Here is a 26,628-nt window from a genome sequence, read left to right on the forward strand (position 1 = left end):
CAGGGCAGTGAAGCTGTCGTACTTTCCCTGCCAGTTCCCCTGTCTCTCTGCCCTTCCCTGCCGCTTCCTGCAGCAGCAGCTCTTTACCGGTACAGTGTTTGTGCCCTTATTCTCTGAACAGTGTCTGCTGGGAAAGATGCATCCGGACAAGGGATGCAATTCTATTCCCTTTCCCTCTTTTGGACAGACCAGGTGAGCCGAATGCAGTCAGTCCGGAGATCTGTGGGATGGCATCAGCTGGCTTTACCCTTTTTTCCCTTGAAAGTATGCTTAAACTGAATTGTGCCTGCCAGACAGGAATGCATTACCCATTGTTTAACGTGTTTTAAGTTGCTGCTTGTGACTTGTAGATTAGGTTATTCATTTATTTTTATATGTTGGCAGTTGATTTGGATCCAGCCATGAAACTGAAGCCTATTATCGAAAAAGAACTTAAGGACAGAAGGAATTACCTGGCCAGCTCTGTATTTTGGGGACTTTTCTCTAAGTAGCCTGGTGACTTTTGTATAAGCATATCTTCTAGAAAGGCATCTGTTCTTGACTGGAAAATACCAAGGAATGGCAAAACTACCTTTTTCCTTGGCACCTTCTTTCAATGGCTAATTAGCCTTCCTGTGAAAGGAGATTGATTGAGACGGGAGGAAAAAAGGTGGTGAAAAAATATCTTTCCACACTAAAATAGCCTTCTCTACTCTATTTTTCCCTTTTTGCATGCTAATAAGCTATCATCAAGTCACCTCTCATTCTTGCATTTATATACCAGTTAGATTTACATCTTGAAGTCTTCATTAACCATTGAATCATTTCTGTGGCTGTCATTTCTGTGGCTGTTTTTCATTATTGTTTTAAAACAAAGCGGGTATCTGAACTATGCATAGTTTCCAGCACCTGAGTTTCCACTACTACATGTGGAGATAAAATTGTGTCCTTAATGCCTGTGCACTTGTTTATAAAATCATGGATCATATTAATTCTTTCTTCTACTGTATTTCTTTGGGAGCTCAAGCTAATGAGGCTTTGTAAAATATATGTATTGTGATGATGCAAGCTGAAGTGAAAACTTCTCTTTTGTGTATAAATGCCTATTTCAAGAACAAAAGAAGTTGTCAAGATATCTCGTGTTTGTTTGTTTTTTTTTCCCCATGGGCCCATGGAAAATAGACTGACATCCCAGGTTAACCAGTGGTCCTAGGATCTGGGGATCTGTGTTTAAGAGCAGCCCTGGGTGCTTTAAAACATCCACATAAATGACCTAATTACAAAACTTTGTAGTCTGTCTCTTGACAGAACTTTTCAAAGCTGATTTTGGCTCTGGTATAGAGTGAAAAGAGTGGCAGAGAACTCAAGTTTCTTGCCAGGAAGGATTCTTGGTTTCTGATATGTGACCTGGAAGCTTATCTGAATTTTGTTTTATTATTGACTGCTACAGTCTTTTCAGTGTCACTGTTTTTAGGATAGTCATCCATTCTGAGCTGTCTGTGGGTTTTTTCCTACATGCATAACTTACCTTTTGGCTGTATTAAAAAGCCATTGCTGGAGTGGGTTTGAGCACTCCAGGTCTGAGTTCCTCCATTTTCTCCCTTTGTGAGTCTCTCACTCGCAAATGGTATCAGCTCTCATTTGTTGACTTCTAGAAAACCAACAATGTGGACTGGCATCAAGGCTAATCCTGATCTCTGTGGAGCCTAACTAGCAGCAACATTTGATTGATGTCCTATTTACTACACGTGGAGATATGCTAGTTACTCAGATCTTGCTTACTTTTACTTTATTGCTATTGTGTGGTCCTAATTTTTTTGTGCTGTTGCTGTGTGAATTGTTCCTGCTATTTTTCATCTAAATGGCTTGTGTAAGGCTTTCTTATTAATGCTCTAAGTGCAAGTAAATCATCAAGTAAACTTGTAATATCAGCAAAATAATGAAGGCAGGCTGGCCCCAAAAAAGTGGTGTTTGGCAAAGACATAAATGTAGCTGAACACAAAATACTAAATTTTAAATCTGTTTCTGTGAATTTTAAAGTGGCTAAATATTCTCACCCTTTAATTAATTATAAACTAAATCCAGAACAAGTGTTTCTCTTTTTTTTAACTTTGTTTCTATTTGCTCAAGCATCCTTATTTCACTAGGTGCATCTCCTTATCACTTCTAATACTGGTGCTTGTTTCCTGAAATTTCTGTGGTATCCCCAAAATTACCCAGAGATTCAGTGAGCCTTTTTGAATCTTGGGTACAAGCCATTCAGGCCTGTAGATCTAAAAACTTGCCCGCAGTAGATCTTGAAGATCCCAATAGCTGCTGGATGGCTCAGAAAGTACATCAGATTTGTGGTCGGAATCCCTCCGTGCAGAAATTGAAAGCTTATTGAACACTTCTGCCTTGGCTGCATTTTTAAAGATTAACCATAGGTAGGGCTCCGTTCGTGCCTAATGTACATACTAAGGTGTTTCTTCTCTCCTTAGTCCTGTAAATCAAGGCTTTCTTTTCCTTCTGATCAGTTTTCTCCATGTCACATTTGTATTGATTGCTATCTGATCCCTTTCCCCCTTCCAACTTGTTCAATATTGCTTTGCTATCTTCGCTTTGCCAATAAACCAGGATGGACTTTTAGATAAAGCTGTCTTCTTTCTTGATTGAAAGATTGCAGCTTTTGGCCATCTAATATCTTCTTAAAGACGTTTAAGCTTTCATCTCTCTTTTCCACCTGAAGTTTTTTTGAAATTAAGTCTTTTGAAACACCCTTTGTGATTGAGACTCTTGTTTTCCTTGGGTTGCAGTGAGAATAGTCAGGTTGTGATCGGTTCATGGAGGGAAGTGCTGATTTGTAGACCAGTGATTAATTTCTCTGTGGCACGATACCGCTTGGAAACGAAGATGTATCATACTGGGTGCACGCCACCCCTGCTGGTGAGTTGGGACAGGAAGCATTGCTGTGCAAAACTGATTTTGGTATGAGATGACGACTGTCTGGACGTGCTAGGTCAGCGTGTGCGGTAATGGGATGCGGTGACTGGGGAAGGGAGGGAAGGCACAGCCAGTGCTGGGTATCCGTGCGGCTTGGCTGCTTGAATGATGCCTCAGTTCGATGAATGTAATGTAGTTTTCAACAGAGACCCTGGATGTAGCATCTGTGCCTGTGAACCAGGTTGATTTTTGTGATCAACAGTAGCTGTGAGGTGGTTGTGTTGACCTGGAGGGCTCGCTGCTCAAGCTGCCGAAGCGGTTAGGGATGGAGGTCAGTGCCTGGCTGCAGGACCTGCCCTGCGTGCCCAGCTCTGCAAACCACGCGTGGGAAACCCGCATTGCCGGGAGCTGTGTCGGGGCTCGGCTCCAGCCGGACGAAATGCTGCTCGTGTGTTTGGGGATGACACCCAGAACGGAGCTTTTTCCAGGCGCGGTTCTTAAGCCCGGTGACCATCGGGGGGCACCAGAACAACAGGATTGTGCTGGAGCTGCTCCTTCGTGCCGGCGCTGCTGGCGTCTGTTCGGTGCAATCAGAGGAGAAAAAAACCCTGTGTTTGAGGAGGGGAGGAAATGTCTTCCAGTTCTTAAATCAGCGTAATTTCCTTAGTAATACTGCCAGCTCTGTTTTGAAGGCATGAGCTGTTAAAGAATACACTATAGCAAGCACGAATTATCTCCTACTTTCCGGGTAGCACTAGCTTTTTCTTTCTTTTCTTTATCCTTTGTATAAAATTATGTATTGCTTACAAGGTTTAGACTATAAAGTTACTTTGAATAACATATTTTGAACAATTATCACTGGAAGGTCAATGTCTAATAAAATATGAAACGATGCTTCTAAAGATTTTACAGTTCTCTTCTTCCTAGGCATTTGAATGTCCTCTATGGGGTCTAAATTCATTAATGTTTGAGGAGTTAGTATACAGTTTTAACAGCAGTTGAGTGCTGTGTGGGTTTGTGGATTTTTTTGGGGGGTGGGGTGGGTTTTTTTTCTCCCCTCAGTGACAATTCAGCTGATGGTCTGAATTTCAGATGTGAAGGGATACCTAAGGACATCCCTTCTGGATCGTTGCTTTATGTGGATTTTAGCATGGGTAGATACTGTATGACAGTGACTATAGGCTACTGGCAAGTCATGGTGTCAAAGTATCTTTGCCTGCTCCTTGACCTGGTCTCAGAAGAAAAGGGGCGGAAAGTAGTATTTTTCCATTTAAAAAGAAGACTCTTCTGCTGTCTACAGGCAAAGGCTTCTTCGAAGTGTCTCCTGAAAATTCCTTCTGATAATCTTTGAAAATTTACACTACTATTGTTTAATATTGAAGTTATGACCCTGTTTCAGTAAAGATGTGTTTTCTGGTTTGTTTTAGACTTTCTGAGTTCCTCAGTGTGAAGATACTGAGTTTCGGTGTCTTGAGTCGCAGCATGCTGAAAGGCAAGGCTACTAGCCAAGGTCTGGCCTTGCTTGGCCAGTGCTGTTGGAAAGCATTGTCCTGAGTTATCCTGAGTCATCTGCAATGATCAAAACGTAAAGTTGCCAGGGACTTCCACCCCCAGTGGTACTGGTGGTCTTCCTTTGTCCAGTTGTCTTACTGGTTTACTGGCCTTGAAGTCCCCATTGCATGGATTGATGTGGAAGCACAGTCAGAATGTGGGTTTTAGGTAAACAACACACAATTCATTTTTGTAAGTGAAAAATTTTGCAAATAGGATTTCCGACAATCTTGACAAAAAAATCAGAAAACAATGAAATGAATGTAACATTTAGACACCTGGAAACAACACAGAGACTTGATGAAAGGACTTCTTGCCTGAGATCATGTTGCTATTTCTGAGTAACTCGGCCTGAAAAAGATACTACTTCACTATGCAGGTCTTGCTTTCTTCGTATCCCTAGACCATCCACAGTCACAGACTGCTAGAAAATTCTGTCATTATGAAACATCTGGCATCTAGGGACATCTGGAAATTCTCACTTTTTCAAGTTCGCTAAGCCTGTCTGAGGTCTTCTAAACATGATGAAAAGAACTGTTAATCCTGTTGCTGCTTAACTTCAAGTCGGGAAGTCTCGCCTGAAATTTGTGCAGTTCCTGAACTCACGCACTAGATGGTGATCAAAAGCAGCCCAAGTTGCGTGCTCGCTTCTGCTTCCCAAAGTCGCAGTTGACAGTGGAAAATGAAAGCACTGACCATTTTTCCTGCCAAGCATTTGAACTTCTTTTCTCTGTCCCTGAATTATTAATCTTTTTAGCAGAATCTTTTTACAGATTAAGGTAGAAAAGAAAATATTTAGTGGTGCTGCTAATTTCATATATCCTGTTGGAACTGTGATTTTTAAATCAGTTGTTTGGTAAACACATAGGAAGTACTTATGTCTATGCAATCACCAAATACTCAGAAAACATCCTATAACTTCAAGATGGGATTAATGTTGTTTCTAGAATACAGAAATTTAAATATACCAGTTCTTAGAATAGTTGCTACAGACTGAAGCCCAGTCTCTGAATGCAGAAATTGGTTACTAGCATTTAGTGCAAGGGTTGTAATGGAAAAGGGGGAGCACTACTCTGAAAACATGGTTACAGATTTTTATAAGATTAAAAACAAGCCAAGGAAAAAACATTTCTGTACTGCCCACCCTGAAATTATAAAAACTGCTCTGATCCTGTACCTTGGGAATACTGCTGGCTTCGAAGGGAAAGATTGCAAGATGCATTTTGGATTCTGTAACTGGAAAAATGTGTTCCACTGAAGGGAGCAAAAAAAAAAAATATTCCTATTACTAAAAAAAAATCAAAGACTAATTTTCAGGTGTGGAGGCTGATAGATAGGCAGATTAAGGACATGGGGAAAGCTAGTACAATACTGCATATAGCAGTGGTAAGTAGAAAATGTCAACAGTGCAGCGTTTAGACAGGAGAAGGGGAATGTACAGCACACAGGCCTCTACTATCACCATTACAGGCCAACAGCATAGTTCAAATAAACAGGTAAAAGGAGGAGAGTGTCAACGTAAATAGTAATAGCTGGGAGCTTTTTTTTTGTTCTCTGTTTACATTTGTAAGCAAACCAGCAGAAGCCTGTGTCAGAATTAGTGCACTGAGCCACTCTTGGGCATATATCCTTCCTCTGACAGGCTTAAAAGATGGTGGAACCAGCCCTCTTGCTGCTCCAGCGTGGTAAGGAGTCCCACGGTGGATGGCTGTGGCAAAAGATACAGTGGTGTGGAGACATCTTCACATTGTGGAAAGATGGAGGAGATCTGATGGTGCATGGAGCAATGGTGTGGCTTACACTGAGAGTCCTTTTTTCTCTTCCTGAGCAGAACACAGACAATGCTGAGGCCTTATCCCAGAAGCTGGATAGAGAGATCCCCCTGGGCAATAACCTCAGGTTAAATATTTGTAACTCTTTGTGACTTTTGTGAGGCAGGCAGTGAAGGCACAGATCAGCAGTAGTTAGGAAGCCGGATAACAGTAAATAAGTATCTACTCACAGGCAATTGTAGGGTTAAAAAGAGCAAAAGGAAATTTTATGCAGCTACAACATGTTTTACACTGGTGATCTGTGTAGCAATGAGGAAATGCACATAAAAGCAAGATTCCAGACAACTGAGTTGATGATATGATTCATACACTGACTTTTTAACTCAGCACTCAGCCTGGTTATAATGAGAATCATCTGAGGGAAGCACAATAACCACAGTCTGAAGCTTGTAGGAGGGCAGTAGCCTGTAGCCATGCTAGATGTGAAGAGTCAATTGCTCTGTAGCACGTAGGAGAGATGGAGGCTGTGCCACGTACTAGATGGAATTTTTCCTTTGGCTCATTTTTTGTGTTTGTGTTTTTTGGAGGAGTCCACTGCAAGTCTGACTTTTGTTCTAAATTGGTCCTACACAGCTGCATGTATACACTTCCATATACAACACATGCAAGTACATAGTCTGTGTATGCATGAAAACTGAATCCTTGCATGTACACATAGTCAGCTTGGCAGCAGTGCACCAAAGGGATTTGTATACACTAAATTTATAAAAACTCTCTCTGAACGTACGAAGGAAAGTAGCGTCAAGAGGGCTGAGGCACACCCTCAGTATGGTGTTAGCACGTATTCTCACAAGTGTTCTTGGTTAAAGATGGCTCTTCCTCAAACAGAATCAGAACTGCAAACCTCACATTGTCTCATTCTGTGCATTTTAAGTTTTTGAGCTCAGAGAACTTAAGATACGATAGGATAATGAGGTAAAAGCATATGTGAATTTAATCCTAGTGTGATGTTCCATTTCAAGTTTGTGCCAGATGAACCTCTACCCTGAAGGCAGTTTTCTAATGATCAGTATGCATGTGTGGGACCACTGGGATGCTCCTGGGATCAAATGCGTTCTTATGTACAGAAAATGATTCAAAGCACATGTCCCCACAATTTCAGTGAAAATTGTCAACCACAGAAAAGACTTCAAGGCAGTGGCAATTCAGTACAATGTCAGAAGGTGCCTGAAATCATAGAATCATAGAATGCTTTGGGTTGACAAATTCAGGTGTCCTTGGAACCCAGGGGGCTTCCTCCTTTTCCAGCCCAATAGGTATGAGGCCGCTGTGGTTTGCTGTCCCCAGGGCCAGTGACTACATGCAGTAGGTGCACATGTGCATGCACACACACATAGAATACACAATATACACACAGATGGCAACACAGAGCAACACAGAGAGCAGTGTCTTTACTGACAACCCCATAAACGCATATAGTGGTCATTCAGATATGAATAGCATGAACTACCCCATTCTCTTCAGCTGATAAGGACTGAAATCTTGGATAAATATATGCATGTTATGGTTTCTCTGGTAGCTAGTCTTAGATACTGAGTCTTTCCAACTGCTGGCACCTTGGTCTGCAAACCTCTCAGGTTGCAGGTGCTCAGACCTCTTATCCTGCTAGCTGGCTCACCTGTCTTGAAGTTCTCTAGTCTTCACACATCCACAAAGAAGAAAGAAATAGGATTTAATAAGTATATAGGATAGTTTTCTGTGATCAAGTGCAGTGTTCAGCTAGACGAGTGTACTGACCAGCAGTCTGTTTGTATCCGACTACCCTGTTTATCTTCTTTTCCCTCTGTTTTCCCCACACTTGTTTCTTCCAAATCCACCTTGACATCTCTCTGTCTATGCCTCATGGTCCTTCACCTAATAAGCCCATATTATGTTTTTTACAGTCCTAGAATTTTCTTCCTTCTGTATCCTATAGTAAGTACTGTACCCCTCACCTGGTATTCCTGTGAGACTTTTTAATTTATTTCTCTTTGTGGGTTTCACACTAGGTGCAAGTGTCCTCCTTTGATAGAACAGTAGTCAATGTGATATGCTCCATTTTCACTGGTCAGGTTACTAGGGTTCCTCTGCCTGTTGTTGTTTGTGTGATCCTTGCTGGGTCTTTGTGTGCTCTGCAGTTAGCATTTAATCACATTACCTAACGCACAGCTACCGTGTTAGTCACTGGAGGAGCACTTGGTTTCCCTTGATTCTGCTTGCACTCTGGATATCCTCCCTCTGCACAGTGACCAGTGCAGCTCTTGGGCCTGTCCAATGGTTCCATAGCCTAGAAACAGCAAAGTAATGAGGATTTTAGATATTTGAGATAAACTGTCTGCATAGACATTTAGCCATCTAAAACGTAGGCAGAGGTCTTCCACTGAAGCCCATGGAGGAGGAGAGAAGCTTTCCAAACTCAGCCCATCTGTCTTAGATGCCTGCTTTAGGAGGAGGTGAATCATTCTCTGCAAGTGCCTTATTTTCTCCATTAATTAAAGGCAAAGCCTAGATGACTAGCTTAGGCTAGATGCCCAACTTTCAGACTGCCAAAATGACACCAGTTGAATCCTACTTTCCACATTTTACCTTCAGTGCTGGAGGCCATGTCTCTGGGTAACACATGATGTACAGTTCAATGCACTTAACGTTTCCTCTCAAGCTATTACTCTCCTTATGTTTAAGACTCTTGGAAATAAGGAACTACCATCTGTAAACCATGCAGGTTCTGATGGAAAAATACTGTCAAGGATCAATATAAGTCAATACAAAGAGCTGAAACTTGGGAACGGTAGTCTATATTACCGATGTGCGTGGCATAAAGAAGATGGAAAGACCAGGATTTGATTTTCTGTGATTTCTCATGTTCCCACTAAGTCTTCACCAACAGTGAAGCTCACACCAGTCACCAGCCCTAGGTGTGTGCTGTGAGCACATGGAGTGCTAACCATTGGAGGAGCTGTTGGCTGCACTGCAAGTGGGGCACTCTGTATTGCACCCTGATGCCTGGGTTCATCTGTGGTTCCCGCAGGAAGGAAACCACTTGGACGGACTCAAATAGCGGTGAGTTTGTGTTTATTCTGCAAGAGTATTTGCAAGAAAAATTTGCACTAAAAATACCCCGTCCTGCTGGCTGACTGATGTACCTGAGTGATGTCTAGATTTGACATAGAGTTGTCGTTATTTCTAGGTACTGGTTGTTATTTCCTTTTTGTGTGCCTCAATTCCTTCCAGAGATTAAGATAGAGATGATAGTATTTCCTATTATCTATGAAGTACATTGAAATATGGGGATGGAAGGCACTGTAAAACTCCAAAACAGAAGGAGTTTTTCACTTAAACTTAGGAGTATGACCCCTTTTTCTTTTTCCCAACAGCAGCTACTTATTTATTTGTGTCCCTGCTCCCTACCTGCCTGCTGCATGAATAGCAGATGGATGTGGCTTTAGGAGTATCAGATTTTTAAGACAAGTGAGAAAGTTTAAAAAAACGGTGTAGCCCAAACAGACCTTTTGATTGCTTAGTTGTGCTGGTCCTGGCAGAAGAACAGAAGGACAGTCTACAGCAGCATGAAGGAAGAACCCAATGAAATGTACAATAATATAGTAATGGTAGAGGAAAATAAGTATTTCTATCCCAAGATATTTAAATTTATTGGAAATTATATGATTTAATTATCAAAGCACAGTAATTATGACCCATGCAATACTAATGACTATTGGCAACAAGGCTCATGAGGACACACAATCTAATTAGCTTTAATGGGATGGATTTAATAATACATTGGATTAACATCTGTTAGAACCAAGTATCAAGATTTATTGTTCTCTGAATAAATATTGACCTCTTGCTCTCAGGTTGAATAAATCTTAAGCTTGCCTCACTTAAATGAGTATCTACTTACTACGTTAGCACTCATTCTGTTTCCTGTTGCCAACTTCAGTAGGAGAGGGGAGCTGCTCTTCCCTCCTGCTGCATCAAACGCTGCTTTAAGAAATTGCAAGAAAGCATTGGCTTTGCAAATAGAGGAAAAAAGGCTTGGGGCCTGAACTCTTCACGTAAAAATGCCATTCTTAACTGCTGCTTGAGAAGCAGAAATCTCGGAAATGTTCAGAAAAAATCAATTAATAGTAATGCAACAGAAAAGGTGCGAAGCTTGCATCGTCTGCTCAGTTAAGCAGTCTGTATACTTTGTGTAATGTTATGAGTAGTGTCACAAATGTTTGTGGGGGTGAGTGGGAGGAAATCCTGCTCCTTCATGTGTACTGAGATACAAAGTTTTCTCTAGACTTCAGATTTCCTGTTGTCATGTGTTAGTCTAACTCTACTGCAGGTGAATTCGGCTATAAAACTCACCATGACTTCAATGGCAGACTTCTGTAGGTGAACACTGATGAATGAAGAGAATTTTTTCCTGAGCCACTGATCAATTGGAGACTTTATAAATTTTGTAGGAAGATTATTTGTATTTATTGAATTATGTGAAACCTTTTCAATAAAGGAAGTGAAATCTAGCAGACTTTAATGGATGAGTTTTATATGCTAGATCGTAACTGCTTTGAAAGATCAAAAGACTGTTCTGGTGTGTGCGCTTTCTCTCATATGAAAATATATATGCTGGTGCAGAAGCCTGACAAAAACATACAAGTTTTTCACTTTTTTTTTACCCTGCTATTTTTTTGCTTCTAATTTTACAATTTTTACCTTTTTGGTGTGATTTACAGGTAGCTATGGCACTAAGGGAAATTGTGACATTTGCCATGGTCCAGAGTGAATACCTGGTCAGACTGGCAAAAGGAAAAGGTTCTCAAAGCAATTTGGTGTACAGGATTATGGGATTTAATCTGTGCCTCTGAATGCTAAGCCATATCTATAGCTGTGTAGGGTAGGCCTGAGGTTAGCAAATTTTTTATTCTATATATTCTGTTTGAGGTAAGTATATTGTTACAAATCTCTGCAAGAGGGGTGCTACATTTTGAGCCCAGTGTGTCTTGCCCCTCCAACTGCCCTTAAATTATCTAGGGATTGACTGGAGTCCAGTTCCATTTAGCTAAGACCTTTATTAATCATAATTACCTATATCTTGTTTCTTTAGTTTGCAAATACTTGTAGGTGCAAATCATTATTTTCCCTTCACTTTCCACCCTTTCAGGCTTCAAGAAAATTTGCATATTTTGAAACCCTAGGGATTCTGCTTTGTTCTTTCAGTTTCCTGCTTGCCCATGCATTTAAGCACAGAGGTTTGTAAACATATGTTGCATTCAAGTAATGGATTTAAAAAAAGAAAAAAAAGGAAAACATGCTCCTTGGGGATGAGGAGAGGAGGAAGGCTGAGCTGGAATGAACAAAGGAATCATGGGACAAGACGTACATGCGAAAGTATTCTTGACTTTGACAGGGCTTTGTGTGGAAGTTGGTGGCCTTTATTTCATGTCCAGATCGAGCTTCAAATAAATCAGTCTCAGATCAAAAAATTCTAATATATGACAGTTATTGGTCCTGTATTTCACTGGGTGGAGAGGGAAGGTCGATCATTTTCTTTGATAAATTGGGTGAGCAGATCAGATAGCATCCTTGCTTTTGTGGCAGCAGTCTGGGCATCGTAGACAACATAACCCCACCGCTTTCAAGATTGTAAGCAACCTCTGTGAAAGTCATTAGGATGTTTTTAAAGGAGAAAAAAAAAAAGACACAAAAGATACCTAGTTTTGTTGTAATACTAATTTTTCTTTAGATCTGGTTAAATAATACCAACAAAGAGGCATTACTTCTTTAATCCTTACTGTAATGCAAATACAGAAGGTGCTGCTACCTTATGCCAGAAACCCACTTGTGCAAGTAGTAAATAAGATCTTAACAGCTGGGAATCTTTCCAAGTTTCTGAAGTGACATTCCTTTTTCTACACTAGAAGTTTGTTGATTTTTTGAACTTGTGTCATTATGTAATGTAATCTTTCTGTTGTAAAGGGCTCCTCCCAGCCCCAGACGTTCACATTGCACTGTGATTTCTTGTTCTCCCAGTGAAGTAGAACAGAAGCTCATCTCTATGCATACAAACTAAAAGGGAGAATTTTTTTGGTTAGTTACTCTTGCTTTCAAGATGACAAGTTCTCTTTCATCCTGGATGGGCAAGGGGAGCTTATCTTTGGCAAGGTCGAAAGACTGGAAAACTTAGGCACTAAAATGTGAACTTAACAAAATGTTACACAGAAGAACCTTGTGTATGCAATGAAAGCTAATTGTTTTTATAAAACCAGTAGTGCTCAACTCTTGTTTAAACAGATCAGAGCGCTGGATTAATAGCGCTGTGTGCTAGCCTTTGGAGTTTTCTTAGTGCCTGCACTTTCCACGTGGCTTGTTAATAAGACCTTGGTAAAGCACAACAGAAATGACAGAAGAATAATAAAAAGTCCATGTGAATTGTCTTGAAAAGCCACATGTACTTAGACAGAAGAAGACATGGGACTGTGCTCCTGGAAAACCATGTTGTTCACCAGTGTACGTTTTAGCTGTAAGTAAAAACATACACAAACATCTTTTAAGTGCTGATTCTGTTCTGGGTGCTGTCTATTCTGCTGCCCCCTTTTCAGAGGCCAATACCATTAGTGTAAAAGCCTTTGTCTGAAGGCTATTTTTTGTTGCGTAAATGACCGGCTAAAGAAGTCATTTAAGGCAATCAAAATCTGAAGCCAACCCGCCATCTCCCATTAGTTTAAGTCATTTTCAGTGTTTTGTGGAGTTCATTAATGTGTCTTCCGGCACAAAGTAATGAGCGAGAAGATGACGTGCAAAATATGGTAGCGTAGACATACTGCACAGCCCTGAGTTGGAGGTGCGTGGAGAATGTCAGTATTGGGACAAAAATAAAGCAGCATCTGTTCTCCTTTTGATATGTTAGTTGCTCTGAAGAATGTGGAAGTGGTTACTGCTATTTTGACAAATGCACTTTTTTCTCCTTTTGTTGCCTGGTGTGGCACGAGGGGAACACTGGCGCAATAGCATACGGCAATAATTTATTAGTGGTTTAGGGATGTGGGCCCAGAACAAATTCTAGACAAAAGAAAAACATGTTTGGGTTTTACAGAGTGCCTTGGCTACAGGAACAAAGCTGTGATTTGGTGTGCAAATATTTGGTATTTCGATTGTCCGGGTTGGGGTGACAGCTGACAAATGGTCTGAGTTTGTTTTTAATTATCACTGAAAGGAAAACAGCCTGTTGTTTTAAAGACAGCAACTGATGTTGCAGTACAAGGCAAGAAAAGGTATTTAGCAGTGGAGGATATACTTTCTCAGTGTTATAATATGTTGAAAGCACTGTTACTTCCAAATATTTATAGTATTTAGCTAGTTTTGTGATTACAACCAACCAAGGAATGTGTTTTGTTCACTTGTATTGCATCCAATGATTGATATTAAAATGCCAGCTACTGTTCTTACTTAATACTGACTGGTATCATAGATATCAAAGTTATCTTCTGCACTCACACTGGGAAATGAAGCTATGCTGTGACAGATGTTTGTGAGGCCTATTTGGCACAGAAATTATTTAATATATATCATACCAGCGTACAGAGCACCCACGAGGTATCAGGGCCGATTACAATAGATGTATGAACACATAGAGACTTTGCTGCCCTGAAGGGTTATCTGCCTCCTGTGAAGGGAAAAAGAAACCTGTTACCCCAAAGAGATGGAGTGATCTGTTTAAAACAGCCTCAGGCAGGGTTAGGGGACTGGTCCTATTTGTTGAATCTGTATCCAGTACTTCAACCACTGTGCTATCATTTAAGCGAGGTAAAAAACAATATTGTGAAGACCCACTGAAATTAATAGCCCATATATAAAAGATTAAAATTGTGTGAAAATACTCCACTGAAGTGGGGTTTTGTTTACTTTTTTTGGTGGCAATTGTTGTACAATAGTTGTTTTCTTACGAATATACATGAATCCAAACTAGTCATTTCTTGCAGGAAGCATAACTTGTCAGACTTTGAATAGCCAGTAAGTTGTCTTTTAAGCAACAATCATGAACTTCCAAATGAAAATGTGCCCCTTCTAGGGGAGATAAAATAGATTTTTGTGGTCAGATGAGAGACTCTTCACTATAAACTTCTCTTCCATTGAAAGGAATAATTGAGGCAAGAACAGAAAATGTGTTTTCCATTTTTGTGAAATCATGAGAATGTGATCTTTCCATTTTGTCAAAAGGGCAAATTTTTTGTGTCTACTAGCTACAAATCTTCAGCCAATTTCTAGTGCAGTATTCAGTACCTTGGAAAATTTCATCAAGGCTGTATTTCAGGAAGAGAAATAGTTTGAGCTGCTAATATGCTCCGGTCTTTCCAACATTGTCTAGCCTACTTTTGTGGATCCCTGGAAAGGTTATTGATTTACTGCGAGCGTGGCTTTCTCTAGTAAAAGTTGAAGGCTGTTTGCAAACTGCCACCTGAAGCAGACACTAAGGAGGAAATTTAGATAATTGCGTTCTGCTTCCATTGAAGTCCGTGGCAATTTTGAAATGAATTTCAGGAGGAGCAGAGTGGAATCTGGTGACTGGGAGTCGCTGCTGCCAGCAGCTGGAATAGCTCTTCAGCTTTGCATTGCATAGATGCTCAGTGACCTGGGAACTGCCCAAAAGATTTGGAGAAAATGTTTCTGATAGCAGTTGCCAGTACTGATACCAGTTTTTGTAGGCATTCTGACTTTGTAGCACTTGCTGGTCTGGCACATTTAGAGTCATCCACACTACTCAAAGCTGTCCATGGGAGATTTCCAGCCAAATTTTGCTGATGGAACAGGCAGTCCCATGAATTTTCTCATACTTTCTGTCTTTTCTGGTGGCCAAAAATTCTACAGATGTTTCTGTTAAGCAGTGTCAGCACTTTTGTTCCCACGTATTTATGGTTGTACAAATAATGGATTTTTTGCTTTGGCCATTGAATTAAGAAACTGGAAACAGTTCTTGGTTTTAGTTGACCAGAAAGAATTTTTGTTTTCAGACAAGCTAAAATGCAGCAATTTGCTTAGTTTCGGTTTCCTCAATCCTTTTCTGCTCACTGCAATAAAAATGGGTCAATTTCCAATTGAATTTAAGTCTTAATTGAAAACAGTGTTTTGAAACATATACTTAAAATATTTTTATTTTAAAAATTTAGAAAACCTTTAGGCTTTTCTGGTTTCTTTATTTTTCTGGCTAATGCTATCTTTTCACTTGGGCTATTTGTCCAATTAACTTTTTATTTTTTTCCCCGAAGCAAAATATTTTTTGCAAATTGATTGCTAAGCAGAATATTTTTACAGAGCATTTTTATCAATTTGCAACTCACTCCTGTTGCCTTAGTGTTTAAATACAAAATTTACAGAATGTTGCTTTTAAAGAGTATAGCCTCTAGCCTACGGTTTAGAAAAGCTGTTGCGATATGTCACCATCTGGTATGACTAGACTGATACGACTAATGTCTGTGACAATGACAGCAGTAGAAGTAGCATTCAGGTAACAGAGGTACAGTCTTAGAGGCATAGAAAATCATTTGTGGTGGGACAGTTTGAAAATACTGGATTAGGTCTAAAAGGAGATCCATTACAGATTAAGGGAGGGCATGGAGAAAGAAATTCATAAGCAAGGTTGGACATAGGCTTCCATTACCAGCAAGGTATTCTGCAGTTTTTCAACCTGAATTTTCTAGCACTTTCAGCATATCTGTTAATTGCAATTGTCAAAGACAACATTAGAGCAGAAAAATAAGGGACTAATTAAAATCAGTAGGTGCTTATTTCCTTATTTAAGCAAGAAGAACAAGGTAGTGTATTTGTTGGGAAATTCTGCTTTTCCTTAGGACAACTTACTTGGCTATCCATACCCAGTAACATTAATGCAGCTGGGGTTGAGGGCTCAGTGGATTTATCTCATATGAACAAAAGAGCCACATGACTTTTTTTTGTCCCTTGTCATCAGAGCACCTCAGCTATTTTGAAGTAAATATAGGACTTGAACTATAAGCTGGTAATAGTGGAGTATGCATTTTAGAAGTTCATGGGACTGTGTGATTTGAAAAGGCTAGGCACCTGGTTAACTTACGATTTTTTTTTTTGTTTGTTTTTACTTAGAATAAACTTTTACAAACCAGTTCTAATTACAAATGTCCACACTGTTCAACAGGAGGCAGCTTACAGTGAATGAATTCCAAAGCTTAATACCGTACCATGACTAACAGAGTGGAGACATCACCTACGTAATGGAGCTGCTCTGTAGATTTCACTTTACACAAGAAACCCACGTGATAGGAAATTGTTCTTAGCTCAAGAACCAGGCTTACGTAGCTTGACCACTGTGAGAATGGTTTTGGAGGCCTTGCTAGCTGGAAGAAGAAGAAATTATCTCAAATAGGTGTTTCATCAAATCCTCTGAAAGGATTTTAAGTGTCCAAACTTGGGAACTTGCTCTTAGAGACACTAGGTACATGTTTCTACTGCTGAGAATGTACTCAACCCCACTGATGAGTCAGTCTTTAATGGGGGTTGCTGAAGTGTGCTATGCAGTCATGGCCTGAGCTTGGTGGGAGTTCTTGAAGTGTTGGAGAAACTTGCATTGAACGTCATTGATGAGTCAAGTAGGGGGAAATACAGTGTTTTTTAAGGTACTGCCTTGTGGTATCATTGCGCAGAGCCACCCTTCTCAAGCATGCTTGAGATATGGAGAGGGAGATATATTGCTTTCCTGATCCTCCTGGTGCAGTAGGTGCTTTGGCTGTAGTGTCCAAGCTGGTCCTGACTCCTTACCACACTGCTCTGTGTGTGTGTATGTGCTGGGAAGGAACATCCGCATCCTCCATGTGAATATATATGAGGGTCAGCTGTGGTCTGAACTCTTGATAGAAACAGCTTAAATTTTAGAGCTAAAACTTTCTGTTGTTTGTAGTGTGTCTGAGTGCTGGCTGAGAGTGGGAGAAGAGATTATCCTGTCACTCAGGTAAATGGACAAGGAGCTAAACAGCTATGTCATTGCTGCTCTAATTTAAAAACCTCTGCTATTAAAAATAAGGGAAGCACGAGATGTCAGCATCCACAGGGGGAGACTGTGATGCACCTGTTAGTCCTCGGGCAAAACAGTTCCCTGGGCCTCTGGTTGCACAGCGCAATGTGTGCAGCTCTGCTGCAGGATGGCCTTCCACACACTGCACCTCCTCCCCACCTTCCTAGGTGGAAGAAGGCCATGTCCGATAGCTACAACACTGCTGTAGTGAGCATTTGAAATAATAATCTCCAGGATGGATTGGCAGGGGAGGCCAGCGGTAGGAAGGAAGAGGTGAAGGGAGCGAAAGAGAGAAGATGACTTCCATTTTAGGATACATTATGCTTAAAATTCTGAGGCTGCTCCACTGACGGGCTGCAAAAAGAATTAGATTTACAATTTGAAGTTAGTTCTGTAGCAAAATAATTGGACTGGTGAAGCAATCTCACTCTCACTAAATTGCTTTCCGAGGAGCCTATCCTGAATGGGGCTGTGCAGCTCTTTCTGATATTTGAGCATCCTCAGGTCTCATTGACTTCAGTGGGAATTAAACTCATTGAACTCCTCACTAGGCAATTAGTTCCTTATAGGTCTAATTTTTATGCAGCAAGGTGGTAGCTGGCTTTACTTTCAGTTAGCAGTCATACCCTGAGCTCCTCAAGGCCAAATCTTGGCATGCATGTGTCGTTTAATGGTCCTTCTGTGAGACGTACTGAAGCATTTGTGCATATATTCGGTTCCTTACCGCTTTCTGTGGATAGGATCCCTGAGTTTTGTTACACTGGCTGCATCACCTTACCAAATAGAACACACAAAATGCTGGATGGAAAATCTTTCCAAAAATAATCCTGTCAAAAGCTCATAAGACAGTTTTATATTTTGTTTTGTTTCATTTAAGTCGAAAGTGTTTGCTTTGCCTTCAAAAGGGGATGGATGCACTTCAAATTAAGAGGACAACTTCATTAGCACGGAGGGCAAATGACATAATAAATGAGATAATGAAAGTGGGATTTTTCTGCCTTTCCTTTCCGCGAGACAAGATCTATTGAAATGCAGTATATTTACAGTCCACAAATTACTGAAGCTCTAAATGTTTTTGCTTTCATGGTCTCCATTTGTGCTACTGCACATTTTGGGATGATGGATTGTGGAGTACTGGGTGTTGAGATGAAGAGAATCAATAGTGTGATACAAAAGATGAAATAACTGTGATGGAACATCAATAAAGGCTAAAAGTTGCCACAGGGATTTGAATCCTGAAGAAGAGCTTGATAAAGTATATTAAGAAGAATTTGCTTCTCCCCTTGCACTTGTAGTGTCTTTATTCCATGAGCAGAAGTCACTTGGGGGATCTCATTGAGTACAGGGGTGGAGAAATTGTTTCTTTTCTGTGTATATACGATGCCCAGCACTATGGGTCCTGGGCCTGATGTCTTCCCAGCGTTGTCACAGTGTCATTGCTATCTCAGCCTATAGCTGGTGTGAATAAAAATGGAAGAGTAGAGCTCTTAGTAGCCTTCTGTGCTGTTAGAGGGTTCAGCACGTGCAGACTGCAGGGGAAGGAAAAGAGTGTTTACCGTGCCAGAGTTATTCAGTGTTTAAGAGAACGCGTGTTGCAGGTCTGTTTACTGGTGTGCATAACCAGGAATGTTCCCAACCAAGCGTTTTCCCATTGGAGTCCACAACAGGCAAATTGTGCAAGAACAGTTATAAGGCTCAGACTTTGCCCTAGTGTTAGCACTGCACAGTACTGCGTTCAGCGGTTTGTTAGCATGCAGTTTGGAATATTTGGTCTGAAGCAGAGGATTGTTTGCCAAGTAACATACTTTTCAGGGTGAAGAAGGCTGTCTCATGCAAAATAGCTACCATCTCTATCCAAGCAGAACTCCAGTGTTTTGTTCATGGTGGTTTTTTTGTTTTTTTTTAAATTGAGTATGGACTATATGAGGTTAGTCTGATGTAATTCTGAGCTATAAAACAAGAAAACTGAGGAATCCTTGAATCATTTGCTAGGCAGACAGAAACCCAGGTGGGTGATGGTATAGGGACAGATTTGATTACTTCGGTTTCTAAATGATGTGCGCATTGCAGACACACAGCAGAATTGTGTTTTCATTGGTAGCTTTTATTAGGATCTTTATGCAGGAGGCACACCTGGAGCTCCACATTAGATTTTATGGATTTTATGGGAAAAGGTGCTATTGAATGTGACTGAAGGTATCACAGTATGCCTCTTAACATTTCTGTTGTAATTCTGAGTGTTCCTGTCCCCGTTGTTATCATCTTGTTTCCCAAATGTTTATCAGAACTACTTTCATAACTTATATCTCATTTTTTGCTTGCAGCTGTATGCAAAAAAACAAAATTCTGATTGCACGTTGCATTCTGAAAGGATATGCATTGTTTTCATGTGCGTAATTTATACTGATGTCACACTCTGGACTTTAATTAGAGTTCTGACTCTATCACTTTCATAGTTCAAAAAACAAACCCTAAATAAACCGCATAGCTTTGTCACAAAGATAAACCAAAATCAGAGAGGCAAATCAAGTTAGAACCATAAACACTCCTCCTCTGAATTCAATATCCATCTTGAAACAATGGTAATTTAGACATGTACCACTAAACAAATATGGGAAAGCTAGGCTGTTAATGTTGAAAACCTTAGCTGTTTCTATCTAAGCAAACTGTATGGGACTTGCCTACTAAAAATGTGCTATGTAGAAATAAAGCTACAAGGCAAGGTTGGCATTATCATTTTTCTTTTGCAGATCAAGTGGTAGTTTCTGGCAGTAACTTTTAGAGGCGAAATAAATTAATGCAGCAACCAAGGTTAGGTCATATACCTATTTTCTTAGTTCAGAGTCAAACCATCACAAAAGGAAGAAAAGGAATGCACTGTTCTGAAATACGTTAGTGTTATTAGTAATATATTAAAATGCAACACATTTTTTAAAACACTGCTTCTATTGATGTTGAATTCTATCTTCCAAGGAATAGGGTACTTAAACCAGAAATGCATTTAAGCTTATGACTGATTTCAAGCATGAGGACACAGAACTGCTCACACGCTTAACGTTAACCACAAGATAAATTGGACAAGTTTAATAGCCCTATGGGGATGAGATGTGTTCAGCTATAAGGACCTGACTCTGCCAGTCTTACTCATGGGGTTTTTTTCTGCAGTGAGACACCTATGAGATTTCGTCCCCTTCAACATGAGTGGTGTAGCCAAATGCTACTTACACCTTAAATATGACAGATGAAATCTTAAGCTCCAGAATTGGGCCTTCTCCCTTAGTATTGTGTCACACTGACTTTGGCAGCTTAAGTTTCACAAGGGTTCAATGGAGAGTGTCCTCTAGGGAGAGCTACTTTGCAGATGTGGAGAAGATGTGGAGAAGGGCCATCAAGGGCAAGGAGTCAGCCTTAGCCTAGTTAGCACAAGGAGAGAAACCCTGCCTTTTACCAGCTGCAGTTGATGTTCCTCCTGAGTTCAAATCATTGATCTAAATCAGGAAGACCAGGACCTTAACCCAGGCTTTCCAAGTCACATGCTAAGGCCTCAAGCAGCAGCCTTTTGAGGGTTTTAGATCTTGCTCTGATTCTGCCAGGAGTCCCAGTAGCTGAGGGTCTCAGTACACAGTCTGCCTCCTAACCGGCAGGTCTGAGCTTTACTGTTTCTTGGGGCAGGCAGTGGCAATGCAGGGACGGGATGCAGAACTCAGACACTTAAAAAAAACTTCATAAGTCACAAAATACAGTTCCTGCCCAAATGTGCTGTGTTTCTGACTGTGACATCGACCCTTTTTTTGTCTCTGCTTTCAGGTTGCTCCTGTAATTAAAGAAAGGATGATGAAGAAGGGCAGCATGATGCTTGGGTACCAGCCTCACCGGGGCAAAGTCAACTTCTTCCGCCAGGTGGTGATCAGCCCGCAAGTTAGTCGAAAGGACATGGACTTCTTGCTGGATGAAATTGAACTGCTTGCTAAGGACTTGTAGCTGTAGCTCCACAGCACCAGGCGCTGCTCACGTGTGATATTTATGGAGAGAGAATGGCAGCAGCATTCTGGTGCTATTTTTGAAAGGTAGTAAAAAGCTTGACATACTGTTTGGAAACTGTCATTTTACAGAGTGGTGTTAAGAGCTTTGCAGGTAGAACACCCCTTCACAGGAAAGTATTTGCTGATGGGGGCTGAGAGCAGCTGGGGGCAGGTTGGTGCTTGCAGCACCACTGCCACCATTCTGGGAAGTGTTTCCTCGAGAAGGGAGCACTTCTGAAAATGATGTCTACGTCCTAGGGAGGGCAGCTATTTATGGGGTGCCTGTGCACAGTGTAGCTTAAACTGGTCACTTACATGTGCAGGCCATACTCCTCTGAAGCTACTGTTAGGAGTGGATTTAGATCAGTGAGCTTTAAAATGCTAGTTAATACTCTGTCTACTCTGTCAATGTTTTAGTTTGGTATGTGTTGAAAGGTAGAGGCCTGGCTGGTAACTGCACTGGTATGACTGAACATCGTGGACTTGCATGAAGCGTTGCTCAAGGCCCCTAACTAGGTGTTCTGCCATGAGCACAGTCAACATGGGGTTGTGCAGTTGCCACCCTGGGATGTTTGCTGGACCCACCTGCACAACGCCCTGAGCACCAATATTGACCCTGCTTTGAGCAGGGTAAACTAGATGACCTATTAAAGTCCCTTCCAACCCACGAGATTTTGCAATTCTATGAAATACAGCCATTGGGCCCTGTCAGCATTTGCCAGTGTTGCCCACCCAAAATATCACCACCACTTTAGCAGAGCTGAGAATATTGGAATAGCACTTAGAACTTCTTACCTCTGTATTAACAGGAGTTACCTATGAGTTCTGAACTGCTGTTCACCTTCTTCTATTTTTAAAGTGTAAAGATTTGTTTAGAGCAGCTTTTAGATGCACTTCAAAATTGTAGCAGAGAAAAAAATAAATATATTTACCTGAAAGATACGTTTTTTTTATGCATGGTGACTATTTACTAAGAATATAGCAAAAATTACTTATTTGTCATTGTCTGTTTGTATTTTCCTGCAGATTTGAGATGACTGTCTTACGTTATCAGTGTATAATTTATATTTTGATACAGAAATTAAAGGTGGTTGTGATCAGGGAAGGCCTGCCTCTGCATTTAGGATATGAACAGCTTGAACATTTTTGGTCAATCTTAAGTTGCAAAATTAGGTTCTGAACTTTGTCTTTGTGTTAAGAATTACCATGTACTTTTGAACTGTTTTTGTTCTACAAAATGATCTATTTATAAAGATAGAAATGTATTTCTTGGGGTGAAGTTCTTGCAGGTAGCTAATGGAAACAACCATGTCTCTCACCTTGTAATCAACACCTACTTAACATTAATGTTTTGACGTTTGTTCCTTATTATGTATTTGAAGTGGCACTGACCAATATGAACCTTTCTGCAAAACGTGTTTTGTCCTGCTGAAAGCTGTCTTTAGGCACAATGCTTTCTTGTTTTCATTTCCTGCATTGTACTAGGATCCAACGTTGTGTGACATTCCTACTTCCAGTCTCCAGGATGATGGTGTGGAAAGTTTAGCAAGGTCACAATAACCAAGGACATCACACTATCAGACCGGTAGATAGGAGCAGGAGTCAGCCTGCACCACTTGACAGATGCCATTAACAGTGTCCTGGAAGTGAATATTCTTGTGCTGTTATACTGATCCATGGGACTTTAAGCCAAAAGCCACGTTGATATTACCTTAAAAATGAATACCACAAGGTGGCTCCTGGATTCTGCCCTGTAATACCTACAGATCACTCTATCATTTATTGCCTTGTGCTTCTGGCTACACTAGCCATCATGATCTTGGAAAGCCTCTAACTAAATTCGGGGCCCGTAAGGCTTATTTGGCCTCCCAGCCATTCTGAAGTGAGTGGAGAGTAGGCAAGGGCTGCTGAATGGATGGGATGACTTCACTGTTGCTTCTGGAGATAGATAAGACTATTGCCTTCTCTCCTTCTGTTTTTTTGACCTTGAAGGGAGAAACAGAATACAATGTCAGGATGTTTTGATTATGGTCCAGATTCTTGGCGAGTACTTGATTTTGTTGGTTCAGGGGGACGTACGTCACCTTCTGTCGGCAGAGAATTTGGTCCATGGTGTTTTGTGACACTGCTGCTATCATAAGTATGTTACTGTCTTGTTTCTCATCATGCTGTTAGTGCACTTCTGTTTCCAGATAGTGATACTTATGACACGTGTCAGACTGAAGTAACATAGTTCCTTTCCGTAGCAGTAGTGGCTATAGTATTTTAAATAAGAGCAAAATGGAACTTTTTTAATGTTTGCATAAAATAGGTCTCCAATAAACATGTGCACTGATTTCTTCAAAGGTATAAGTTAACCTTCAAGTGTCACGCGAGTACCTTCTCTCATCTCTATATATTTTCTATTATTTCTGAACCCTTATCGTGTCCTAGGTGCGCAGTATGATGGTCTCATTTCAGGACTGTTGTCATTTTTTCATAGTTTCTTAGTATGTACAAAATGTCTGTTTTGTAGCTGGTGATTTTAATAAAAGGTGAAGTAAATGACCACCTTATAAATACAGGTTGTGTTTGTCATTTGTCAGTCTGAAACTGCTGAGATAGATAGATAGATATATATATATATATATAAAGAAGATACTCATGAGCTCTCCAGATGGAGAAACAACAAACTGCCAGCACAGCTTTAAAATGTGAAACCTAGTTTAACCCTGCTTCAGGATGTGGTTTATCTGTGTGCTGTGCCCATATCATCTTTAATAAACTTATTGGATGAACATGTGTCACAATTTATCTTACTTTTGCTTTCAAATGCAGAGGTTAAATTGTTTTTGCGGAAATGGCAATTTTATTTGTTTTTTTACTATTCTAGCTAATGGGATAGGCCCGTGAGCTCCCTCTCCTAGTTACTGAGAAGGGTCGTCTCTTGGGATGCTAAGCCAAGTTCTGGAAGTAATGAGGTGCAGGTATAAATCATTGTAGATGCTGATCCATTGGCTCTTTCCATCTTTGTAATTTCTTGTGTCTACTTCTAATAATTTTTTTTCAATAGGAAAAGAATGAAATATTTAGAAGGGATGCTGAGGCAGTTTTTGCTCTTAGTTGTGTGGATTCATCTTGTGAGAACTTTGGGCATTTTGTGCTGAGTCCATGTGCATAATCGCTCACACAAATTATTATGCCTGGAACAAGCAGTCCTGGTCTCAGGATTTCAAATGTGATTTTCTGTGATAGATTAATACAAATCAATAGAGTCTGGTTACATAGGATTTTAGTGCCTCTAACTCTCCCCGAGTTAACTGGAAACCCTTTCTGAGTTTTATCGCTGGGATCTTTCAACACCAGCAGTTTGGAACTCAGAACATCTCAGTTATCTATTCAAAGTTCGTGCCTAGAGATTCAGATTTATCTTTGTGAGACTGAAATGTATTTTCATTTATATCTTTCAATGATGCATTAAGATGCTTTTCAAATATCACTTGACCCTTAAAGGACAAGTAATGTAGTTTAAGAGAAGCATGGTGGAACTGGTAGAGTTGCATTCCCAGAATGCCAGGTAGGAGCATGTAAATAACCTGTTATGTGCCTGAGGCTTCCTCATACACACAGATCACAGCATTAGTTCTTGCTCAAATAATTTTTATTTTTAAATCCTTGGGTAGCAAAAATGGGCTTATAAAACTGATATGAACTGTTGAAGGCAGAGGAGAAGAATAATTCAGAAATACTAAATGCTAAGTCTGCTTTCTCCTATTATGTCACACATGAGCTCTGTGGCAAGTCAATGGTAAGCTGAAAGTGTCATTTGAGTCCCCCATTTTCAATAGTGCCAAATCTGCCCAGCCTCTCTTCCTTGTTGGCTGTTTCCATGGGCTTTCAGTGGGAGAGGGAAGTGTGTTCGTCCTGGCGATCACTCGTAGTTATGGCCCACTCACACGCCTGCCCTCCCTCCTGTGGCATAATTGGTAAATGCTGATAAATCGTTTGAGCTTATAAGCACTGTGTCTAGTACAGAAACTGTGCTAAATATTGCTACTGTTACATCCCAAAATAATGCAATTGCACACATTCATTATGTCTTAATTGCACATGCTAATTGCAGGTTAGATGCAATCAAAGCAGCACTGCCTGGCAAATGCACTGTGCAAACCACGAGGAACCCTGGTGGAGGGGTTTTCTTGCTTTGAATTGAATCTACTCTCCCACAATTACAAGCTTTTGCTTCAGATGTACAATTAAATGTTATTACTCTAATTCTGTAACTACACAATAATCAACCAAAAATTACTTTGAGAAGTGAAACAAAACAAGGAAATTTGCACAGCAAGAGGTACAATAAAGAGAACGTCAAAGGTTTCGAGGCAAACCCACAGAAGGAAACAACAGTCATGTGAACGACTAAACTCTGCTAAATCTAACGTGCATGAATGCTCCGCATTGGCTGTGCTGCAGGAGTGGAGTGGTGAAGCAGAACCCATCATGCAGTCATCAGAGAACTTGCATATGCCCTGACACTGCAGCAATCTGCCACAACAGAGCACATGACCCATCCACTGATCCTAGAGAAGCCCTTGCAGAAGGCAGAACACTTTGTAGGATCATAGAATGGTTTGGGTTGGGAGGGAGCTTAAAGATCATCTAGTTCCAACTCCCCCTGCCAAGGGCAGGGACACCTTCCACCAGACCAGCTTGCTCCAAGCCCTGTCCAACCTGGCCTTGAACACTGCCATGGAGAGGGCAGCCACAGCTTCTCTGGGCAACCTGTTCCAGTGCCTTGTAGTACAGTAATGATTTTTGTATATATCAGGGTAAAGTTTCTTTTAAAGCAGTTTCAATACAAAAGTGATACTGGAAGTGTAATCTTGAAAAAGTCCAGCAGAGATGACTGCTTTAAGCCTTTGTAGCTCATATACAACTGAAGTGCAACTGATCATATTTTTATAACTAACTAAAAAAACCCCCAGCAGAATCTTTATTTTATGAAGGATGAAGGCAAATAATAGAAAGTGAAGGACATGGACCATTAACAGTTCTGTCAAACACAGATGTGCTGTTTTGTTGAAGTAGTTTCTTTCTTGTAACTTGGAGAGCATAAATTTCTACAGAGCTATTTAAAAATGGAAAGTATGATGAAAGCATTTGCCATGAAACAGCAGAGGCCCATGGAAAAGAACATCTGCCTTTGGGACTGTGCAGTCTATATTGTCCTCTGCGCAACGCTGTTCTTCCAAGAAACTTTCACCCAGTTAGTCCTTCTGGGAAGTGACTCCTTAAATCTGGCAGGCACCAGCTCTGGCAGCTACAGCTTTATACA

General features: G+C 40.6%; 1 protein-coding gene across 6 annotated transcripts in view; it reads left to right on the forward strand.

Moving 5' to 3' along the window:
- The window catches only part of GADL1 (glutamate decarboxylase like 1), a 92,517-nt gene extending 68,426 nt beyond the window's left edge, over positions 1-24,091 (forward strand). For all 6 annotated transcript variants that reach the window (XM_075418961.1, XM_075418967.1, XM_075418963.1 and 3 more), the window contains one exon: positions 21,100-24,091. In XM_075418961.1, the coding sequence (XP_075275076.1) occupies positions 21,100-21,273 (174 nt within the window). In that variant the 3' untranslated portion in view covers positions 21,274-24,091. The remainder of the gene's footprint in view (positions 1-21,099) is intronic.
- The last annotated feature ends 2,537 nt before the right edge of the window (positions 24,092-26,628 follow it).

The sequence above is a fragment of the Opisthocomus hoazin genome, chromosome 4 (assembly GCF_030867145.1).
Source record: "Opisthocomus hoazin isolate bOpiHoa1 chromosome 4, bOpiHoa1.hap1, whole genome shotgun sequence".
In the NCBI taxonomy this organism is placed as follows: domain Eukaryota; kingdom Metazoa; phylum Chordata; class Aves; order Opisthocomiformes; family Opisthocomidae; genus Opisthocomus; species Opisthocomus hoazin.